General features: G+C 42.3%; 1 protein-coding gene across 4 annotated transcripts in view; it reads right to left on the bottom strand.

Annotated features, from left to right (window-relative positions):
* Positions 1 to 16,613, bottom strand: part of NADK2 (NAD kinase 2, mitochondrial) — a 45,441-nt gene extending 28,828 nt beyond the window's left edge. The window contains exons 1-4 of one of the 4 annotated variants that reach the window (XM_061393718.1): positions 16,003 to 16,613; positions 2,741 to 2,829; positions 1,763 to 1,851; positions 768 to 849 (exon numbers count right to left, since the gene is read on the bottom strand). In XM_061393718.1, the coding sequence (XP_061249702.1) occupies positions 768 to 849; positions 1,763 to 1,851; positions 2,741 to 2,829; positions 16,003 to 16,575 (833 nt within the window). In that variant the 5' untranslated portion in view covers positions 16,576 to 16,613. Of the gene's footprint in view, positions 1 to 767; positions 850 to 1,745; positions 1,852 to 2,740; positions 2,830 to 6,754; positions 6,854 to 16,002 lie in introns of those variants that run through there. The other 3 variants (XM_061393720.1, XM_061393721.1, XM_061393722.1) reach the window with 3 other exon arrangements.
* Positions 16,614 to 19,499: the final 2,886 nt, after the last annotated feature.

Below are 19,499 nucleotides of genomic sequence, written 5' to 3'. Positions count from 1 at the left end.
TAGAATTGAGGAAATAGGTATGCTATTAAGGAAGAAGGCTATGGTCAGAGAGATTTGAGAGATGGGGAAATTCTAGATGACTGCAAATTCCAGATATGATCATGGTTGTGAGTGGCTGGAACAGAATAAGGTTATATGTCAGAGAAGCTGAAGAAAGGGGGAAAAAGTGCTAACAGGGTTTGATTTATTTATTAAGTCAATGAAGTCACCCAGGAAGTCAGTGGAGGCATACTTAGGAATGTAGATAAGAGCCTAAGTAAGGGTAGAAGATGCAACATCATTAACTCATCCATCACCAGCAACACCAAAGGTCACCAGTACTCACCTCAATCAAGGGTTCAGGTATTTTCAGCTACAGACACTACTCCCAAACTACCTGGGAAATCAGATGTGAGGACTTGTCCATCCCGAATCATAATTTTCTACCACCAGTGCCAGGGCAATGCATATGTATTTCTCATGCCTAAGCTAACAAAAGAGAGCTAATACCTTGAGAATAACTACAAAGAAGAGAAATCTTCTAAAGGTAGAGATCAATTCTACATGCCTAGATTTCATCACCAAAATGGTTCTGGTACATAGTTCTAACATTCATGATAGCCAGGAAGGGTGATGTTTCCACTCACACAGCAAGCACCATGGCAGACACCCTGTAGCAAGAGGATAAAGAGCTTCCAAACTTTAAGATTCATCATAAATACATACTATGCAAAGCAAAGAATAAATGTTTGTATGTATAACAGGTTAAAAAAATTCTTTTTCCTTACCGTTCTGGGTCGGTGTTTACGCCAATAACTGGTTTAAGTCTGTCCAAGACTTTACTTGCCGCCAAGAGCATCGTGCCATCCCCTGAAGGACATAAAGCATTAAACACTAGTTTTGTAACAAGTCCGATTAACAACACTGTGAACATTAGTTCTTTTAGCAATCACACCCCACCCCATCCTGTTGGCTACCACAGCCTCCTCCACTTCCCTTCTACCCACTCTTCTTTGTATTCTCTCTCCAACGCTAATCCAGAGTTTCTCAAGAGTGGCAAGAGTGACACTTTAGGCCAAGTAATTGTTCTGTTTTGGGGGTTGTCCTGAGCCTGTAGGGTGATGGGCAGTATCCCTGGCCTCTACCCATTAGATGCCAATAGTGGCCCCCAGGTGGGAGCCACTATTCTAACCCTATCACTTCTTTTAACCATTCCTCTTTCCCTCTCTCATACCATCAGTCCAAATTCACAAATTATTTTAATGAAAATACATCCAAAGTGTCCAACTTTGCATTTTTCTCCCCACCAAAAAAAAAAAACCCATAAAGGTTTATAAAGAATGGTCACTAAGGTAATAATACAGCTCAGAAAAAAAACAAGCATAAGAATACTGGGACCAAAAAAAAAAGAATACTGGGACCAAAGAGCGATGGAATTTATCTAATCTCATTAAACTCTTAAACTCAACTATTTTTTAAAGACTGGCATAACTAAACCAAAATACAATTATAAACAATCCTTGTATCATATTTAAAGTTAAAGGCACACCTTAAATATACATACAGAAATACACATGCACAGAACCTCACAGTAACATCATCCACTAAAAAATTAAAATGTTGTATAAAGCACATCTTTTAAAATCTGATTCTAAAAATCTCAAAATTTGTCTTACGGTAGGAATCTGAAAGCTTCATTACAGCTAGCTCACAGGATATTTGGAAATATGACTATTAAAGAGATTTCCATATTCCAACGCCTTTACCTCTGCAAAACTATTACCTCCTGCAGCTATGACAGCATCTGCCCATCGAACAGTTTCCTCATCATATTCTCTCCTCTTTACGAGACGAACCTCAATTCCCTCATTCCTAAGATAAAAAAAGTAAAGGGTATATAAAATTTCCACTAACATAAAGCAGTATGTTTTTTGAGAGGCAGATTATTACAATAGAGATGTAAAATAAACAAATTTATTTTACAAACAAATTTATGTTAACTTTGGAAGGTCAGCTTTATATTCATTTAACCACAACAATCAATCAACTATTAACTATAGGAAGCATATGAATAAACTATCTCAAGTCTCCAATGTGCTTTAAAAACATTTTTTAAAGCCCTTGATCAACAGCAATATTAATTAGAATTTCCTTTTATTTTCTCTACTCTTCCTGACACTAAAATTCATTAATACAAAATGGTCCAAAAGACTAACACTTTGAGAGACAATTTTTTAAAATAAGAGCAAATAGCTATTATTTTAAATTCAACAAATATTGACTGCCTGATAAAAACAGTGACTAAAACACTTCCTAATTTGCATGTCCTCACATTGATTCTCTTGCATACACACACTTATTCACTGACTCATTTGGCCTTTAATTAATGGAAGTTTCTATAATCATAATTTTTAGACATTCAAAAACTATTATAATGAACACCTATATAATCTACTATTCTGTTTAAGAAATAAAACATTATCCTGCAGTTGAAGCCTGCTGTGTACAAAATTAACTGTGTAGAAAAGGCACTTCTTGGGCAGACCAAATAATAACTGACAATCTGAAATTTTCAGAGTACAATAAAAACTTCCTTAAAAATACTCTAATACCAGATCCATTAGCCACAATATAATTTTCTTAAAATGATTCTATAATGGCTATCTCTCCTAAAAATCTAAGTATTAGCTGCTAGTAAAAATTAAAAAATTGAAAGTCCTCAATACAGAAGCCCACTTAACACCTGATCCCACAGACTTACCGTAAACTATCAAGAATGTGCTCTACATTTTTGGTGTGAATATGATGTCGCTCAAGCAGTCCACTGTAGCTAGAGCCTTTCAGTGCGAGCTATATCAAAATAAAACAAATTTTGCCTTATTACATAATATGCTTTACATATTGTATTTCTTTAAAAAGCCCTATATAAGACAGACTGGGTTGTTTTGGGGTTTTTTGAACATACATTTTAATGGCTATCTGTGAAACCCACAAGTATAAACTTAATTAGAAAGTCTGGTTCCAGAAAATCATAATGTGGTTTTAATACCAAATACAGCATTAAGTTTCCTGAATCAGTACATCCTGAATCCTGAATGTAGTCAACAGGATTTCAAAAGTCCATGTTTTACAGCCTGAGTGTCTTTTTTTTTTTTTCCTAAATGGATTTTTTAACATGCTGAATTTGGCTACTGAAGACCAAAGATGAACTATTATTTTAGAAAGCAGTCATCTAAAGGTCATGTAATGACCTCTGTTCTACTTGGACTTGCAGCTCTCTTGTATTCCAATTTCTGAACTCTATCTGAAATTTACACAATCCAAAGGGCTTGCTGGCTGCTTGAGAGTGGATAACTTCTAGATGTAAGGACATATAGTCTTCAATAATTGTTTTTGCTAGATGTTTAGAATATTTTATAATGTCACTATCTTATCATTAATATTCTTTTAAACTATGTGTCTTCTAAAATCATCCACAAAGTAAAATGTTGAGAGGGAAGTTTAGAAACATTCATTTAATCATCAAGTAGGAAACATGGTCACTAGAGTGAACGCTAGAATCAAAAAGCACGTAATCTGGGGGGAACAACAAAAGTAAAACTACTTATAGAAAAACTATCAAAGAAAAAGAAACAAAACAGAAGACCAGCAGAAAAGATCTTCTACAACTAAAGATACATGGGAACCACAGCAAGACAGTAAGAGGTATGAGATGCAGCGCAGTCAAGGCCCACACCCCTGGGTGGACACCCCCAAACGGGGGGAAGGAATAATTCACAACTGCAGAGCCGCTTCCCAAGGAGCAAGGGCCAGAGCCCACACCGACGCCCCAGCCCAGAGGCCCTGCACTGGGAAGACGAGTCCCCAGACATCTGGCTGTGAAGGCCAGGGGACTTACTTTTAGGAGAACCAGGGCTGTGGGAAATAAAGAGCACACACAAAACTTCACACACTCCAGGACCCAGCGCAGAAGCAGCCATTTGAAAAAATCCTGGGTCGGACCCATCTGCTGATCTTGGAGAGGTTCCTGAGGAGGCAGGAGGCAACTAGAGCTCACCCTGACGACGTGGGCCACTGGTGATGGCCACTGTGGGACGCTCGTTCCACCATGAGGGCACTGGCGCTGGCCAACACCATTATGGAACTCCCTCTCTAGCTTATTACTGCCACTGCCTGTGGGATGCGAACCCACAGGCCTGCCACCTAAAGACCCCGTGAGCCCATAGGTAACCCCAGACCTAGCCCTGTCCACCTGAGAACCCGAGACCCAGCCCACACACCAGCACGCTCATAGCAGGCCTGGGATCCCCAGGACCCGGCTCCGCCTATCAGTGGACCTGTAATAGCCTGGGGGCCGGCTTCACTCACTGGGGAGTGGGGCAGCACAGTTCAAGGCCCCCTGGGCCCTGGCCACCAGTGGGTTGACCCCAACTCCAGGACCTCCAGGGCCCTGCAACCAGAGACTCCAGGACTGCCTCCACCCACCAGTGGGATGGTGCCAACCTCAGGACCCGGTTCTCCCACCAAAGGGCAGGTACCAGCCTGGGGATCCTGTTGACCCAGCCCCACCCACCAGTGGGCCAACAGCAGCTCTGGAGCAGCTTGTGCTCTCAACCAGCTGCCAAGATCTGACTCCACCCACCATTAGGCTGACGCCAGCTTTGCGACATCTCCGACCCCACAGCCAGTCATGTCAAGAGCCAGCCCTGCCCATCAGCAGGCCAATACCAGATGTGGAACCCCTACATGCAACCACCTAGTCCAGAACTCAGCTCCACCCACAAGTGGGCCAGCACCAGGTCAAGGGACCCCAGAGCCACACAGCCAGCAGCCTCATGACCCAACCCCACCCCACAGCAGCCAGCACACCAGGCAGGGCCTGACAACCAACCAGACACCCCACAGTAGTCAGCTGGCACAGGAGGGCCCATGCAGCCCAATAGGAGGCATCCCTAGAGTATGTAAGTCTGGTGACCAGAAAAAAGTGTGTTGCTGACATGCAAAGGACATCTAAAAAAGGCTGTTTCTCCAAAGCTGGAAAACATAACCAGCTTACCAAATATACAGAAACAAAAACAGCAAATCAGGAATAATGCAGCAGGGAGGAATACGTTCCAAATAAGTGAACAAGATAAAATCGCAGAATTAAATGAAATGGAGACAGGAAATCTAAGCCTGATAGAGTTCAAGGTAATGATCAAAGAACTCTGGAGAAGATTAAATGAGAAGAGTGAGAAGTTAAAAGGTTTTAAAAAAAAGAGTTAGAAAATATAAGGGGCTTCCCTGGTGGCTCAGACACTAAAAAATTTGCCTGCAATGCAGGAGACCCAGGTTCAATCCTTGGGTCTGGAAGATCCCCTGGAGAACAGATAGGCTACTCACTCCAGTATTCTTGCCTGGAGAATTCCATGGACAGAGAAGCTTGACAGTCATGGGGTCTCAGAGAGTTGGACATGACTGAGCGACTAAAACTTTCACTTCAAAAATATAAAGATGACGAAACAGAGATGAAGAATAATAACTGAAATGAAAAATACACTAGAAGGACTCAACATTACATTAGATGATATAAAGGGATGGATCAGCGAGATGAAAGATATAGTAGTGGAAATCACTGGAGATGAACAGAAAAAGGAAAAAAAGAATAAAAAGAAATAAGGACAGTTTAAGAGACCTCTGGGACAACAGTTGCAAAATAAATGAGTCACAGTATGAAATGATTATGTGGTGATCACTCTGAAACGTTAGAAACATCAATCATGATGCTCTATAACAAGAACATAGTGCTGTAGGTCAATTATACTTCAAAAACAAACTCATTCAGAAAAAGAGAGAAGATCTGTGGTTACTAGAAGGAACGGAGAGTTGGAGGAAAGTAGTCAAAAGGTACAAACTCCCAGTTTTAAGATAAATATTAGAGATGTACAACATGATAATTTTAATTAACACTGCAGTATGTTATATATAAAAGCTGTTGAGAGTAAATCCTTAGAGGTCTCATCACAAGAAAAAAAATTTCTATTTCTTTAATTTTATATCTATATGAGATGACAGATGCTTACTAAACTTACTGTGATAATCATTTCATGACGTATAAATGTCAAATCATTATGCTGTACACCTTAAACTTACATGATGCTGTGTAAAAATTACATCTCAAGAGAATTTCTTCTTGTGAATTACTATAATTCTTTAATAACTCATGCTTAATACATTTATTTAGGGAATACAAGTTCTTTCATTAATTATTTTCATAAACAATGTAGCTGGTTGGCCTACTAAGTTGTATTAACATAGACAAGCTAATTAGGCTGGAGAAGGCAATGGCACCCCACTCCAGTACTCTTGCCTGGAAAATCCCATGGACGGAGGAGCCTGGTAGGCTGCAGTCCATGGGGTCGCTAAGAGTCGGACACAACTGAGCAGCTTCACTTTCACTTTTCACTTTCCTGCACTGGAGAAGGAAATGGCAACCCACTCCAGTGTTCTTGCCTGGAGAATCCCAGGGACGGGGGAGCCTGGTGGGCTGCCGTCTATGGGGTCGCACAGAGTCGGACATGACTGAACGACTTAGCAGTAGCAGCAGCTAACTAGGCAACTAAGAGATAAGACAGTTTTAAAAATCACTAATAAAAAGCATCAATTAGAAAGTCTTATATCACTATTTAACTTGCTCTTATATTAAAAAACAATTTTATTTAATACTCAAAGGATAGTAAGAATTTCTAGCTACCAGCTTAGAAAATAACAACACTTCAAAGATTTAAAAACATACTTCAATTAGACAAAAACAGGAACTCAGGAATTCTCTGTAAAACATCTTAAAATTAAGAAACTAAAGAAATTACTGAAATTTAGAATACATTCTCAACTCTGCAATGCTACATTTAAGGTATCAGTATTAGTGACAAAGTTCTTAATATTTTTTTCTTTTTTTCCTCCAAAAGCTTGTTAATTCTCATCAGCATTAACAAAAAGTTTTTTTTAAAGATTATCCACTAATATAGAAAAACCGGTGTGAACCTAAAAGTTCTACAGCAGACACACTTAACGTAACAGAACTGCCCCTATAAAATCTGCCAAAGCCAACAACGCTTCCCCCCACATGCTTCGAGGTTAAGACAAAACACAGCACAACATGAAAGGGGGCAGGGAGAGGATTCTGAAAGGACAGAATTTAACCACGCCCCAAGGCCAGATGCGATAGTCGTGCTGTTTTCTAAATGGCCCAAACACTTCTATTCAAGTATCACAGACATCTTTACTTGACCAAAACCGAATTAAAATTTTAACTTGTTTTACTAGTCAGATGAGTGTTTACTATTTTGTACTCCAGTAAGGGAAGGAAATATATCTTTTCAAATTTAACATGTAAGAAATGCACAAACCTGTGAGACAATGACAGCTGGTATGTAAACTCACTAGGCATAATTTAAGCACTCTTAGAAGAATACACAACTAAATGGTACACCAAGCACCACCCAAAACTGCCTTAAAAGGATTAGTGGCACCTAACTAACAGCTAGAGAAAGTAAACTATTTATCCGAGCCAGATCAAGCCAGCCACAGGAAACTCTAACCATTTCTTCAGCTGTATTTAGTATTTATCTTCACTTATTTCTATTCCATTTACTCTTTATCTCAGGCCCTCACCTTTACTGTCCTCATTGTTCTAGCCCTGCTTCTGCATTCTCCTTAATTCTGTTACTGACTCCCTTATGCAATGGGATGGCACCAGCTTCCATCTTTGACATGCCTATCTGTTTCCGTTTCACTTTCATTATCTCCCCACTCCAGGGACTTGATCTACCCAGTATACACCAGCACCTAAGAAGTTAACTGCTAGCTCAAGCTGTTTCTTGAGTTACAGGCTCCAATTTTTAAACGTCTACCTTTATATCCACCCAGTAGGTCAAGTACTTCTCCCCAAAACCATCTAAATCTGATTATATATTCCTAATTTGCTTTTCTGAATCCCATATAGTAGTTAATAATACTTCCATTTACCTAGTCAACAGAGTAAATCCCAGGTGTCAGCTTTAATTCTCCCTCCACAATGAATCTCCACAGCCAGCCAGTGGTAAAGCCCAGTAATTATACCTGTGAACTATTTCTCCTATCTGTCCTTTATTTTCATGTTGCCACTGCTTGAGTTCTGGACAACATCAACTCTTATCTGGTCTCTTGTAATAGCTTGCCTCTTGAGTTTCTAAAGCAGTTTCTTCCTTAAAAATACTTCCCATTCCCCTCATCATCTAACCACTCCCACCAGAAGGCTGCTTTCACACTAGTCCCAGAATAGTGACGTCTCAGAAAAACTGAGCTATCCTCCACTCCTGCGGGGAAGAGAGCAAGGCTGAGCAAGGGTTGTGTTCTGCTGTTAAGAGTTAAAACCACTACGAGCTAAAACCATGGCATCTAACAACTTTATAAGGCCCTCTTGGGCTTTCCCTGTGGCTCAACTGGTGAAGAATCCGCCTGCAATGTGGGAGACCTGGGTTCCATCCCTGGGTTGGGAAGATCCCCTGGAGAAGGGAACAGCTACCCACTCTAGTATTCTGGCCTGGAGAATTCCATGGATATGTCACAAAGAGTCAGACACAGACTGAGCGACTTTCACTTTCACTTAAAGTGTTTAGCTTCAATAATATTCCCTCTTGAGCAATGATTTTCAAATTGCCCTCAGAATGGCTGCCACATTAATCTGGTGGTCACAATCAGAATTAATAGTCAAGAAAAAATAAACTATACTGCATGTAACAAGAGTAAACTGCTTCATGTTATCTTCTGTACCAAATATGAGTTCATCATGATACGAGATTTTTCTGATTGTGAATTAGTCACCAAGTTTGAGGTTTTATTACTGGCAAAAAGATGACCTTTCCTGCTGCCTTGCTAGTACCGTTCCCTTCCCTTCACATATAAACTCTTCCTTATTCTTTAATACTTAAGTAGCTTAAAATTAAAAGATACAATTTTCACCCTCATCACACTGGCAAAAATGCTAAAGTCTACCAAGTGCTGATGAGAACACTGGAATCAGCGAGTCATTCAATGCTTATGGAAAAATTACTTGTATTTTTATTTGAAGCATTTTTTTAAATAGTGGAAAAACTGAAAATAACCTAATTATTCAAATAATGGAATACTATATAGTAGTTAAAATGAATTAACATATATCAACATAGAATTTATAACCAACAGTGAATAAGAAAAGCAAATTTCTAAAAATGACACATTCTAAAGAATATATTACTGATGTAAATTTTTAAAGACAAAAAAAGGCTAAAACACAGTCAACTTATACTTTATTAGTTGAGAAGTTATTAATATGCATCAATAAATACCTTTCTATATTCAAAGTTTACATCATATAAATAAAAATATAGAAAAAGTGATCATAGTAAAAAAAAAATTAAAATTATTTACAATTTCATGACTGGCTACAGGCTTCTCCAAGTAAGCCTAATATATAGGGCTGGTTGAAAACCAGGGCTCTAAAGCATATTGATCAATAATTCTGTTAATGGAATCTTAGCTACTGTGATATTCAATCCTTTTACACCTTTATAAGTCTCTTATTTAACTGTAAAAACTTATATACTTATATATCGTATGCCTCTATTTCCCAAGCTGTGTTCCACAGAAATAAAAACATTTTCTGCCTCCATCCAAAATTTCATGGTCAAATAGAAGCATCGTCTGTTTAGGCTTACGGTTCTCAAACATATTTAACCATGGAGCCTCTTTCAGGGAACTCACATCAGTAATCTCTACCTTAGTGAAGTGAAGTGAAATTGCTCAGTCGTGTCTGACTCTTTGCGACCCCATAGACTACAGCCTGCCAGGCTCCTCTTGTCCATGGGATGTTCCAGGCAATAGTACTGGAGTGGATTGCCATTTCCTTCTCCAGGGGATCTTCCCAACCCAGGGCTCAAACCCGGGTCTCCCGCATTGTAGACAGACACTTTACCATCTAAGCCACCAGGGAAATCCAATCTCTACCTTAGGTTTTCAGCAACTAACATCTTTCCTAAGCGTGACACTGGAAATAAGACTCTGGACTGGCAGCCTCAGGGTAAAAAGAACTAAAAAAGAAAAAAAAAAAAAATTTTTAATTCAGAAACATTTCCCTACCTTTATTTAGTGGAGATGGAAAGGCAGAGGATGAGGAGTAAACTACAGCTCTGACCTCAACTCCAGAGGAAAAAATAACCACAGATCATGTGCTAAAGTGGAAAACTCACAAAGATACGTATTATGAAAACACAGTGAAGAATACCTAACACAACCTTGATGGCTAGAGATGGGCCCAGCAAGGTTATCAAGGATGGCTTCCTGTGAGAGGAATGTGTAAGCTTCACCCTTTGGCAAGAACGGGAACTAGCTAAAGCAGTGGTCCCCCCAACCTTTTTGGCATCAGGGATATTTCACGGAAGATAATTTTTCCACAGATGAGGGCAGGGCGTGATGGTTTCAGAATGATTCAAGCACATTACATTTATTGAGTTACATTTACTGAGTAATGAGAGCGATAGGGAGGGCTGTAAATAACAGATTAAGCTTCTCTCCCTCTCCTGCTGCTCACCTCTCTGTGGGGCCGGGTTCCTAACAGACCACAAGCCAGCAGAGATCCGTGGCCTGGGAGCTGGGTGGGGTGGTGGGGTTAGGGACCCCTGGGCTAAAGGATGAAGGAGGATTCGAAGCAAAAGGGGCTACAAAGGTAAAGACACTGGTGGACGCAAATCAAACGACCCTGAAATACCATTTTGCACCTACAGGTTAACAAAGACCCCAACATGTGCTAAGCTGTTTATGAAAAAATAAGTACCTTCGTATATTGCTGGTGAAGGTACACACTGGTACAGCCTCTAAGGGAAGCAATTTGGCAATACTTATTAAAATTTCAAATTTTTCTCACTTAGCAATTTTACTTTTAAGTATTTAGAGTTTGATTCATTAATACAAATTATTATTTGTGTTATCCATAACACAAATTATTACTATTCATTACATAGTATATTTTTAAAAACTAAGGCATTTGCACAAAATACTATGTACATACTAAAAGGAATAAGGGGCAGAATAACTTAAATAATATGTTAGCATTGAGTAAAAGGGGATGGGATAAAAAAAAAAGAACATTTCACTCTGTGGGTTTGTATGTATAGATTATTTCTGGAAGGAAACACAAGAAATTAACATTGGTTACTTTCAGGGACAAAAACTGAGTGTCCATTGACAAGAATAAGAGTTTTCACTGCATACTCTTCTGTATCTTTTACATTTTGAACCATTTTAATGTGCTACTGATACATAAAAAAATTAATTAGATAAGCACAACATCTAATGGAAATTAAAGCAGTTTGAAAGCAATGGAAAATGAAGTTCTAGACAAGAAGTGATTAGAAATAAAGCTTAAGAGGTGGACCCGAGTCAGTTCCTAAAAGACCTTGTTTTTAGCACACAAAGGATAATAAAGGTTCACCTCAAAGTGTGATCTGGGGACCAACTGCAAACGGAGAGTTTGTTAAAAATGTGAATCCCTTAAGCATCAGCAGTCTTAAGGGTATGGTTCAGAGCCCAGAGTCTGCGAGTTCTCCACAAACTGAATCTTTACATCTGAGGGGAAGAAAGATAAGGTTCAGGTACCTGCATTCTAACAAATTCCCTGGGTGACTCTATAGGTTACAGGGAGCTTCTGAGGCGTTCTAAGCAGAGGAGTAAAGTGGCCAGATGTTCACTTTGGATAGACTACTCAGGTTCCTGTGTCTAGAAGATGTGAAAGGAGTGAGGTTCCGTTGGAAGACTCTGGCAGGACTCCAGATCATGTTCGTTCACTTGATAAACACTCATGGTGCATACACTACACTCACTGCACATGTGGCAGAAATGTTATCTGCCCAAGAACTACAAGTTACACCACTGTTTTCAGAGTAAGGAGAACAAAATCCAAGGTGCTGCATCTCCCAAATCTGCTAAGAAGGCAGTAACTAGGAAGAACTTAAGCCAGTGACAGAGGGACTACTAAATGAAATAATGCTATCCCACTAGGACACTAATTTTAAAAGAAATTAAAAATGGAAACCATTAAAAGGAGTTGCTTCTGGGGTTGTATGACTTGGAGTGGAGCCAGATACGGGTGGTAACGGTTTATTTGTTATTTGGCATATATTAAAATATTCTGAAATAAAACATTCTCTTTGGCCGATAGGTGTGTTTATGATGGCAAAATCCTTTCCAATCAGTTTTGATTCATCCAAAGGTTTAGTTTGTGAGTGGCATCAACCCTGATAATATAAGCTCCACATCCACTGACAGCTACATCACTTATGAGGCAAGCGTAATAAAATAGTTTAGTCCTTGCAAGGTTTTGAGCCAGGAAAGGTAAACTCGCTGACTAAAAATTTATTCACAAGAAAAGTCACTGATCAGCTAGGGGGAAAGGAAATGCAAGAATTGAAAATAAACCAAAGTAAAACCAATATGAACGAGCAATTAAAAGTCAAACTTTGACCCAGTCTGTTTATGCTTTATCAACTAAGAAATATTTCCTTTAATTGTTTATGTTTCTACAAGGTTACCGAACCATGAAGCTTCAGAGTATGAAATTATTCTTACACTCTATCCCTCGCCTTCCATTTTCATTTTAACAAGTACCCTAATAGAGATCTATTTTGCCACAGAACAATCACCACCACCCCCACAAGAGAGAACCATCTGCCCTAAAACTTCAGGTTCCCAAGACACCATAGACACAGCCAGCCACGGTGCCAGAACACTCAAGGAAGCGAACACTTGGCGACTGTCTTTTATACCCAATTCACATGATTCCTATCCCTCAGTACCTTTTACCCCAACAAAATAGCAAACAATATTAACCATATCATTCCTATCACAGAATCCCATTTTAGAACAATTTCACACAGTCCAGTATTGTTTGGCCTGTCCCTGAACTCTGGTACGGGCTCCACCTAATACTATTCCATTCCAAATTTGTTGTCGTTTAGTCGCTAAGTCCTGTCCCAATTCTTTGTGACCCCAGGGACTGTAGCCTGCCAGGCTCCTCTGTCCATGAGATTTCCCAGGCAAGGATACTTGAGTGGGTTGCCATTTCCTTCTCCAGGGCATCTTTTCAACCCAGGGTTCAAATCCATGTCTCTTGCTTGGCAGGAGGATTCTTTATCACTCAGTCACCTGGGAAGCCCTTCATTCTGAATACTGGCCTTAATATAAATACCTCAAATCAGTTACAGACAAATCCAATAACACTTAGTTGAAATGATAGCAACAGCAGCTATTTCAAAACTCTGTTCCACAGTCCCGAAGTGTTACTTCAAAAGTTTTCTTATTCCAAACAGCATACTCAAGCAATAGGCAAATATTTACCCATTACAGATTTCTCTTCAGATACTCAAGAGTGGGTATACCAGGTAGTTCAATTTTTGAAAGACTTGATTTATCTTACATTTAAAAAGTTTTGATAAGTGGTAATCTAGTTCAGATATTCAAGAATTAATCTAATTCAGATGCCACTCATATCGTGAGGCCTTATACAAGTTATTCAGAGTTCTGAAGTATCAGAAAGGGCCTTGGAGGCTCTCTAGTCCAATCCTAGTACTTCACAGAGTGAACTAGGTGGACGCACCCTGAAAACTGGCAGCACCACACCAAAAGTACCACTGTCACCAAGGAGCCCCAGAGAAGTTAAAAAGCAGCAGAGGAATTTGACCACACAGGACTTGGGCCTGGCTGCAAGCTCCTGATCCCCAATCCCACACTCTGATCATGCCAACCAAGTGTATTGTTTTTAACTGTTGTGGGAGGCTTCCATAAAATTGTTATGAAGAACATATTTATGCGTATACAGCACTTGACAGCTTCTAAAAAGTATAACAGATATGCAGAATTAGAAGCAGGACCCAAAGGACACCACCTCTTTCCCAAATCAGAAACAATTGCTTCTCACCTTTTTATTTCCTGCCTCACTCTCAGCTTCACTCCTTTAACACAAACTCAACTACTCCAACCTCCTGCTCAAACTGTTTGATTTACTCTTTTTTTTAAATTTTATTTTATTTTTAAACTTTACAAATTGTATTAGTTTTGCCAAATATCAAACTGAATCCGCCACAGGTATACATGTGTTCCCCATCCTGAACCCTCCTCCCTCCCCATACCATCCCTCTGGGTCGTCCCAGTACACTAGCCCCAAGCATCCAGCATCATGCATCGAACCTGGACTGGCAACTCGTTTCATACATGATATTATACATGTTTCAATGCCATTCTCCCAAATCTTCCCACCCTCTTCCTCTGCAACAGAGTCCAATCAAACTGTTTGATTTACTCTTTAAATGATGCAAATGTTTTCCATAAACTGCTACTCTCAAACACTTTAGGAAAAGGAGAGAAATGAGCACCTAGCATTGCCATCAGATGAATACAGAGGCCCTCCTCAATTAACTCATTAAACAATGAAGCTAAATGTTGAAAACAGTACTTATGGCTGGGGCTACAGTCCATAGGGTGGCAAGGTACCTGAGCAAATAACACTTTCACTTTCTGGAGTGGGTTGCCATTTCCTTCTCTAGGGAATCTTCTCCACCCAGGGAATGAACTTGGGTCTCTGGCGTTGCAGGAGGATTCTATACCAGCTGAGCCACCAGGGAAGCCCTTCATTTTGATAAGCCCTTCAATATTTGATAAAATATTACCAAAAAATTGCTGATGATTGCCAACTACAAGTTCAGGACCAGAGTGTCTATTCTGGTACAGAATGCTACAGGACTATGGTTACAGGAAATTAATTCCAAAGTCTTTTGGGGTGGTCTCAACAATTAAGAGATTTCCAATGGAGATTTTTCCAGATATACGGTTCATCGTAGAAACATCATTCTCCTTTTCCTAAAGTGGGTGTGGGCGTGGGATTAGATGCTTCAAAAATAAGAGTGAAAGTAGGTAATATTCACCACCTTAGTGAAGTCGCTCAGTCGTGTCCGACTCTTTGCGACCCCAAGAGCCTGGTGTAGCCCACCAGGCTCCTCCGTCCATGGGATTATCCAGGCAAGAATATTGGAGTGGGTTGCCATTTCCTTCTCCAGGGGATCTTTCCGACCCAGGGATCGAACCCAGGTGTCCCGCATTGCAGGCAGACGCTTTAACCTCTGAGTCACCAGGGAAGCCATAATTAGGTGTATTTATATACTTTTCAAAGATATTAATAAACATCCATACCAAACATAGTCTGTTGTGGAGGCATTACTACACTATAGACATAGGCGCTGTATTTACCTTCCTTCGTTTGGACCTTTCTATTTAATAACATACATTCAAAGTCAAATTTCTCCCTTGCTCTTCCTAGCACCGGAGACACGTGAGCTTTTAAAGCAAACTCCTAGAACCTTGTCTGAGGACCACGTTCCAGCACGGAAAAGGCTCAAGCCGACTGGCTCTCCCGAGTGCCCCAGGCCTGGCAGTCGTGCCCAGTAAAAGGGGGTGTGTCCACGATACCAGAGCCCTCTTTTCCGCTGCCCGCAGCGGTACCCAGGGGCCCCCTTTCCCCCCGGGGCGGCCTGGGGAGAGATTCCCAGAGCATCCAAGCTTCAGACCTACCTCGCTCCGGGTTGTTTAAAGGGGGTGTGGGTGGTGAGGGCGCAAATGAATGCCCAAACCTCTCCCACAGTGAGAGTCCTTCTCCCACCCAAGGTTCCTCCAGACGCCCCGGCTTGGGGGCGGGGGTCTTCGCACTAACAGTGAACCTGCCCCTCCCTCTCTCTCTCTGAACACACACACACACACACATACACACACACACACGCTCGCGCGCACACGCAGGAGAGGGGAGCCTACAAGCGAAGCCGGAGGGAGTGGAGGGTAGCGTGCAGGGCAGGCCTGGCATCTAGGACGCCCCGGGAAGAAGGGTTGTCCCGAGAGGTCTCCCCCGAGGGGGCGCGGCCGGCCCCCCAGAGTCGCGGGCCTGGGCCCGGCCGAGACACAAGAGCGGGGGCCGCCGGGACCCACCAGCTGCTTCAGGTCCTCCTCCGACAGCTCCGCGTAACGGTATCGCTGCTGCTCGAACTCGTACCGGGTGGTTTTGGCCACCACCACCACCCGGGACGGGCGGAAGCCGCCGTCGGGGCGGCTACCACAGCCCGCCAGCTCGCGCGGCTGCCCCTGCCCCAGGTGCCGCCTGCTGCCACCTTCACCGCCGAGCCACGGCCGCGCGGCGGGGCCTCCCGCGCCCGGCCCCCTGAGCACCACTGCCCGGCCCCCAGCCACGCGACGACAGCTGCCCAGCAAGAAGCCTCGGTAACAAGTCATCGTCGGCCCTGCAGCGGCTGCAGGCCTCGGCTCCCCGCCGGCAACACTGCGGGCCGTCCGCGCCGCCCCTGCCTCCGGGTTCCCGCCAGACTGGCAGAGGTTAAGTGCACAGTAGTGCGTGGCCCGCGCCGCGAGGGGGACGTGCCCAGACGTTGACGGGGGCGGGTAAAGCCCGGCGATTGGGAGTCCGGAGAGCCCAAGAAAAAGGTAGGCGGGGAAAAGCGGGAGGCCTCCCAGTGGTGAGGCTGTGTTTGTTTGGGTAGCCTTTTCCATCCACGCCTGCGCAGTGGCCACTTCCCCGCCCGGGGACCGACCTCCAGCTCCACCCCTTTCCCCCGCGTCTGCACCCTCCCCCCCAGGCCAACTCTGTGAGCCAATCAGAACCCGCAGCGGTTTTGGAGGCCGAGGAGCTTCGGGGATTGGCTGCGGCCGGGGGAAGGACTGGAATTCTATTTGGTGTAGGAGCTGCACCCAGGTGGAACTGGTCTGAGGTGGCGCTGGGCCTGCGAGTACGGTTTTAAGCGCCTGGCGGGAAAGCACGTGCGGCCGCAACTCCTTGCTCTGGATTCTGTTTCGTTATTGCAGATAGACCCTTTGTTCCATCCTGCAGTATCGCGTGGCTAATGTGTCCGGCTCCGGGCTAGGGTCTGAGAACACCGACTCAGGAATCGCTCCCCTATTTGCGGGGCCTACTGCAGAATGAAAACGCAGAGTCCCTTGTTGAGAAATTGTTAACAATTGCAAGGGAGAAGGAGAGCAGTAAGCCGAGTACCAGGCTCGGCTAAGCATGGGCTGCGCAGGTGGCAGCTACTGCTAACCTACAAAAAAAAAAAAAAAAAAACTATAACCTCTTCCTACCCTCCCCCTGCCACCCTGGGGGCGAGGGCGGGGTTAGCCTTTGAGACAGAGGTTGATTGATAGACGAGTCTGGCCAAATGGAACATTTCTAGATGGGGAGATACGGTTGTAAAAGTAGATAGGAAAAGAGTGAAGGGTTAAGAATGTTAATAATTTGGATCTTACTCTGTAGGCAGTGAAAGGAAAGTCGCTCAGTCATGTCCGACTCTTTGAGACCCCATGGAATAGTCCATGGAATTCTCCAGCTCGGAATACTGGAGTGGGTAGTTCCCTTCTCCAGGTGATCTTCCCAACCCAGAGATGGAACCCAGGTTTCCCGCATTGCGGCGGATTCTTTACCAGGAGAGGCACCAGGAAAGCCTAGTAGGCAGTAGTTGACCTTTTGGAGGCTTTTAACTGAAAAGAAGTGAGTCCTGAGAGCATTGTTTGATGATTACTCATCTGGCTTTGGAATGTGGAACAAACTAGTAGGCAAGAGAAGGAAGGGCGACTTGGGCACTTTTGGCATAGTTACACTTAGATCCGAGCTATAGAGTAAAAGTAATGAAAATGGAAGAAAATGCCCCTATTACAAGAGGGGAATCAAGTGGCAGTGCAGACCCTAGTTTTCGTCCCTCCTGCTCTTTAGATCTATTTGTTTTGGCACCCTCTTTGCTTCTTTGTAGTCCTAGCACTATCGGTAACTAGCTCCTGGACTTTGAGCAGGTTGCTTCATCTTTCTGGGCCTCAGATTCCTCATCTTAAAATGAGGGAGTTGAGCTAGAGTGATTCCAAGGTTCTGCCAAGCACAAATTGATTCCAAATCTGTGACTTTTAGTTTTCAGCTAACCACTACCGCCAGCATTCATTCATGGATTCACCGAATACTCATTGAGTCCCTACTATGTGCCATGTAGTATATTAGACTGAGAAATACACAATGGAGTCTGATAGATGTTTGCTTTCAGTAGGTCACTTACCCCTTCTGACCAGAAGCTTTGCCTCACAGCAGCTGCTAATAGTGATTTGCAGGGCACACTTAAGCATATGTCTTAACTTCTGTAGGATGTTACTCATTTGTAACTGAACATTCTCAAGGTCCTTTCTAGTCGTACTGTTTCAATACTTTATAATTACTTAGCCATCAGGAAGAAAGAAAAGGGAGAGGTCATAGATGACACTGCAGTTTGAAGCTTGGGTGACTAGCAGAATGTCAGTCGATCCATTTGATAGAAAAAAATGAATCTAGAAAACCTCTTTTGGATCAAAATCTATGAGTTTTGTTATGCATATGCAAAATTTCAGACCCCGTCTCTTCGGATTTCACCATTAAGTACTCAAATTTTTACATCTCCCCCATTTCCAGCTACAAACTTGTCTACACTGACATCTTCTCATTTGATAGATCCTCCTCTTTGTCCATTGTTATTTTTGGATCCCATCTTCTTCCACCTGCTCAAAAATAATACTCCATCAAGTTATCACCTTTATTATACCTTTATCTTTCTCTATTGGACTTTCCTCTTCACTATTTAAACATACTCATGTCTCAGACATCTTAAAATTAAAAAAACAAACAAACAGCCATCTAAGCCCTAGCTCTTTATATATTGCTGGTGGCTCAGGTGGTAAAAAAATTTGTCTGTAGTGTGGGAAACCTGGGTTCAATCCCCAGGTTGGAAACATCCCCTGGAGAAGGGAATGGCAACCCATTCCAGTACTCTTGCCTGGACAATCCCCATGGACAGAGAATCCTGGTGTGCTACAGTCCATGGAGTCACAAAGAGTCAAACACGATTGAGTGACTTTCACACACGTGTCTTCTCTTTATAGCTAAGATTCTTAGAGTCAAACACGATTGAGTGACTTTCACACACGTGTCTTCTCTTTATAGCTAAGATTCTTGAACGAGTCATTGGTTCATTATTGGTCAGCATCCCTGCCTCCTACTCATCCATCATTCTGTTGTAATCTGGTTTCTCCCAACCACTTTACTAATTACTGCTATTTCCAAGGTGACCAAATATCTGTTTGTAAACTTGTAAGACATTTATCAGCCTTTAAATGACTTGGTCCTTCTCCATTTGAAATGGTTATCATTTTCTTTAGAAATTTTTACTCTGGTTCACAATGCACCAATCCCTAATGGTGTTCTGCCCATCCCTCTGTCCTCTTTCTGAGTTCTTTCCGAGCTCATCTTTAGGATCTATCCTTCCCTTTCCTTTCCTTCCATTTTGTCTCTGTCTATCTCCTTCTCCACTCTTCTGCATGAGCTTATTTAATCTTGTGTAATGAAAAGAGCCTGGGTTTGGGATTTTAAAAGACCTTGGTTCAAATCACAGCTTTACTATTTATTACTT

The sequence above is a fragment of the Bos javanicus genome, chromosome 20, assembly GCF_032452875.1.
Source record: "Bos javanicus breed banteng chromosome 20, ARS-OSU_banteng_1.0, whole genome shotgun sequence".
In the NCBI taxonomy this organism is placed as follows: domain Eukaryota; kingdom Metazoa; phylum Chordata; class Mammalia; order Artiodactyla; family Bovidae; genus Bos; species Bos javanicus.
Note: the sequence above shows the minus strand (reverse complement) of the source record. Positions and strands in the feature narration are given on the sequence as shown.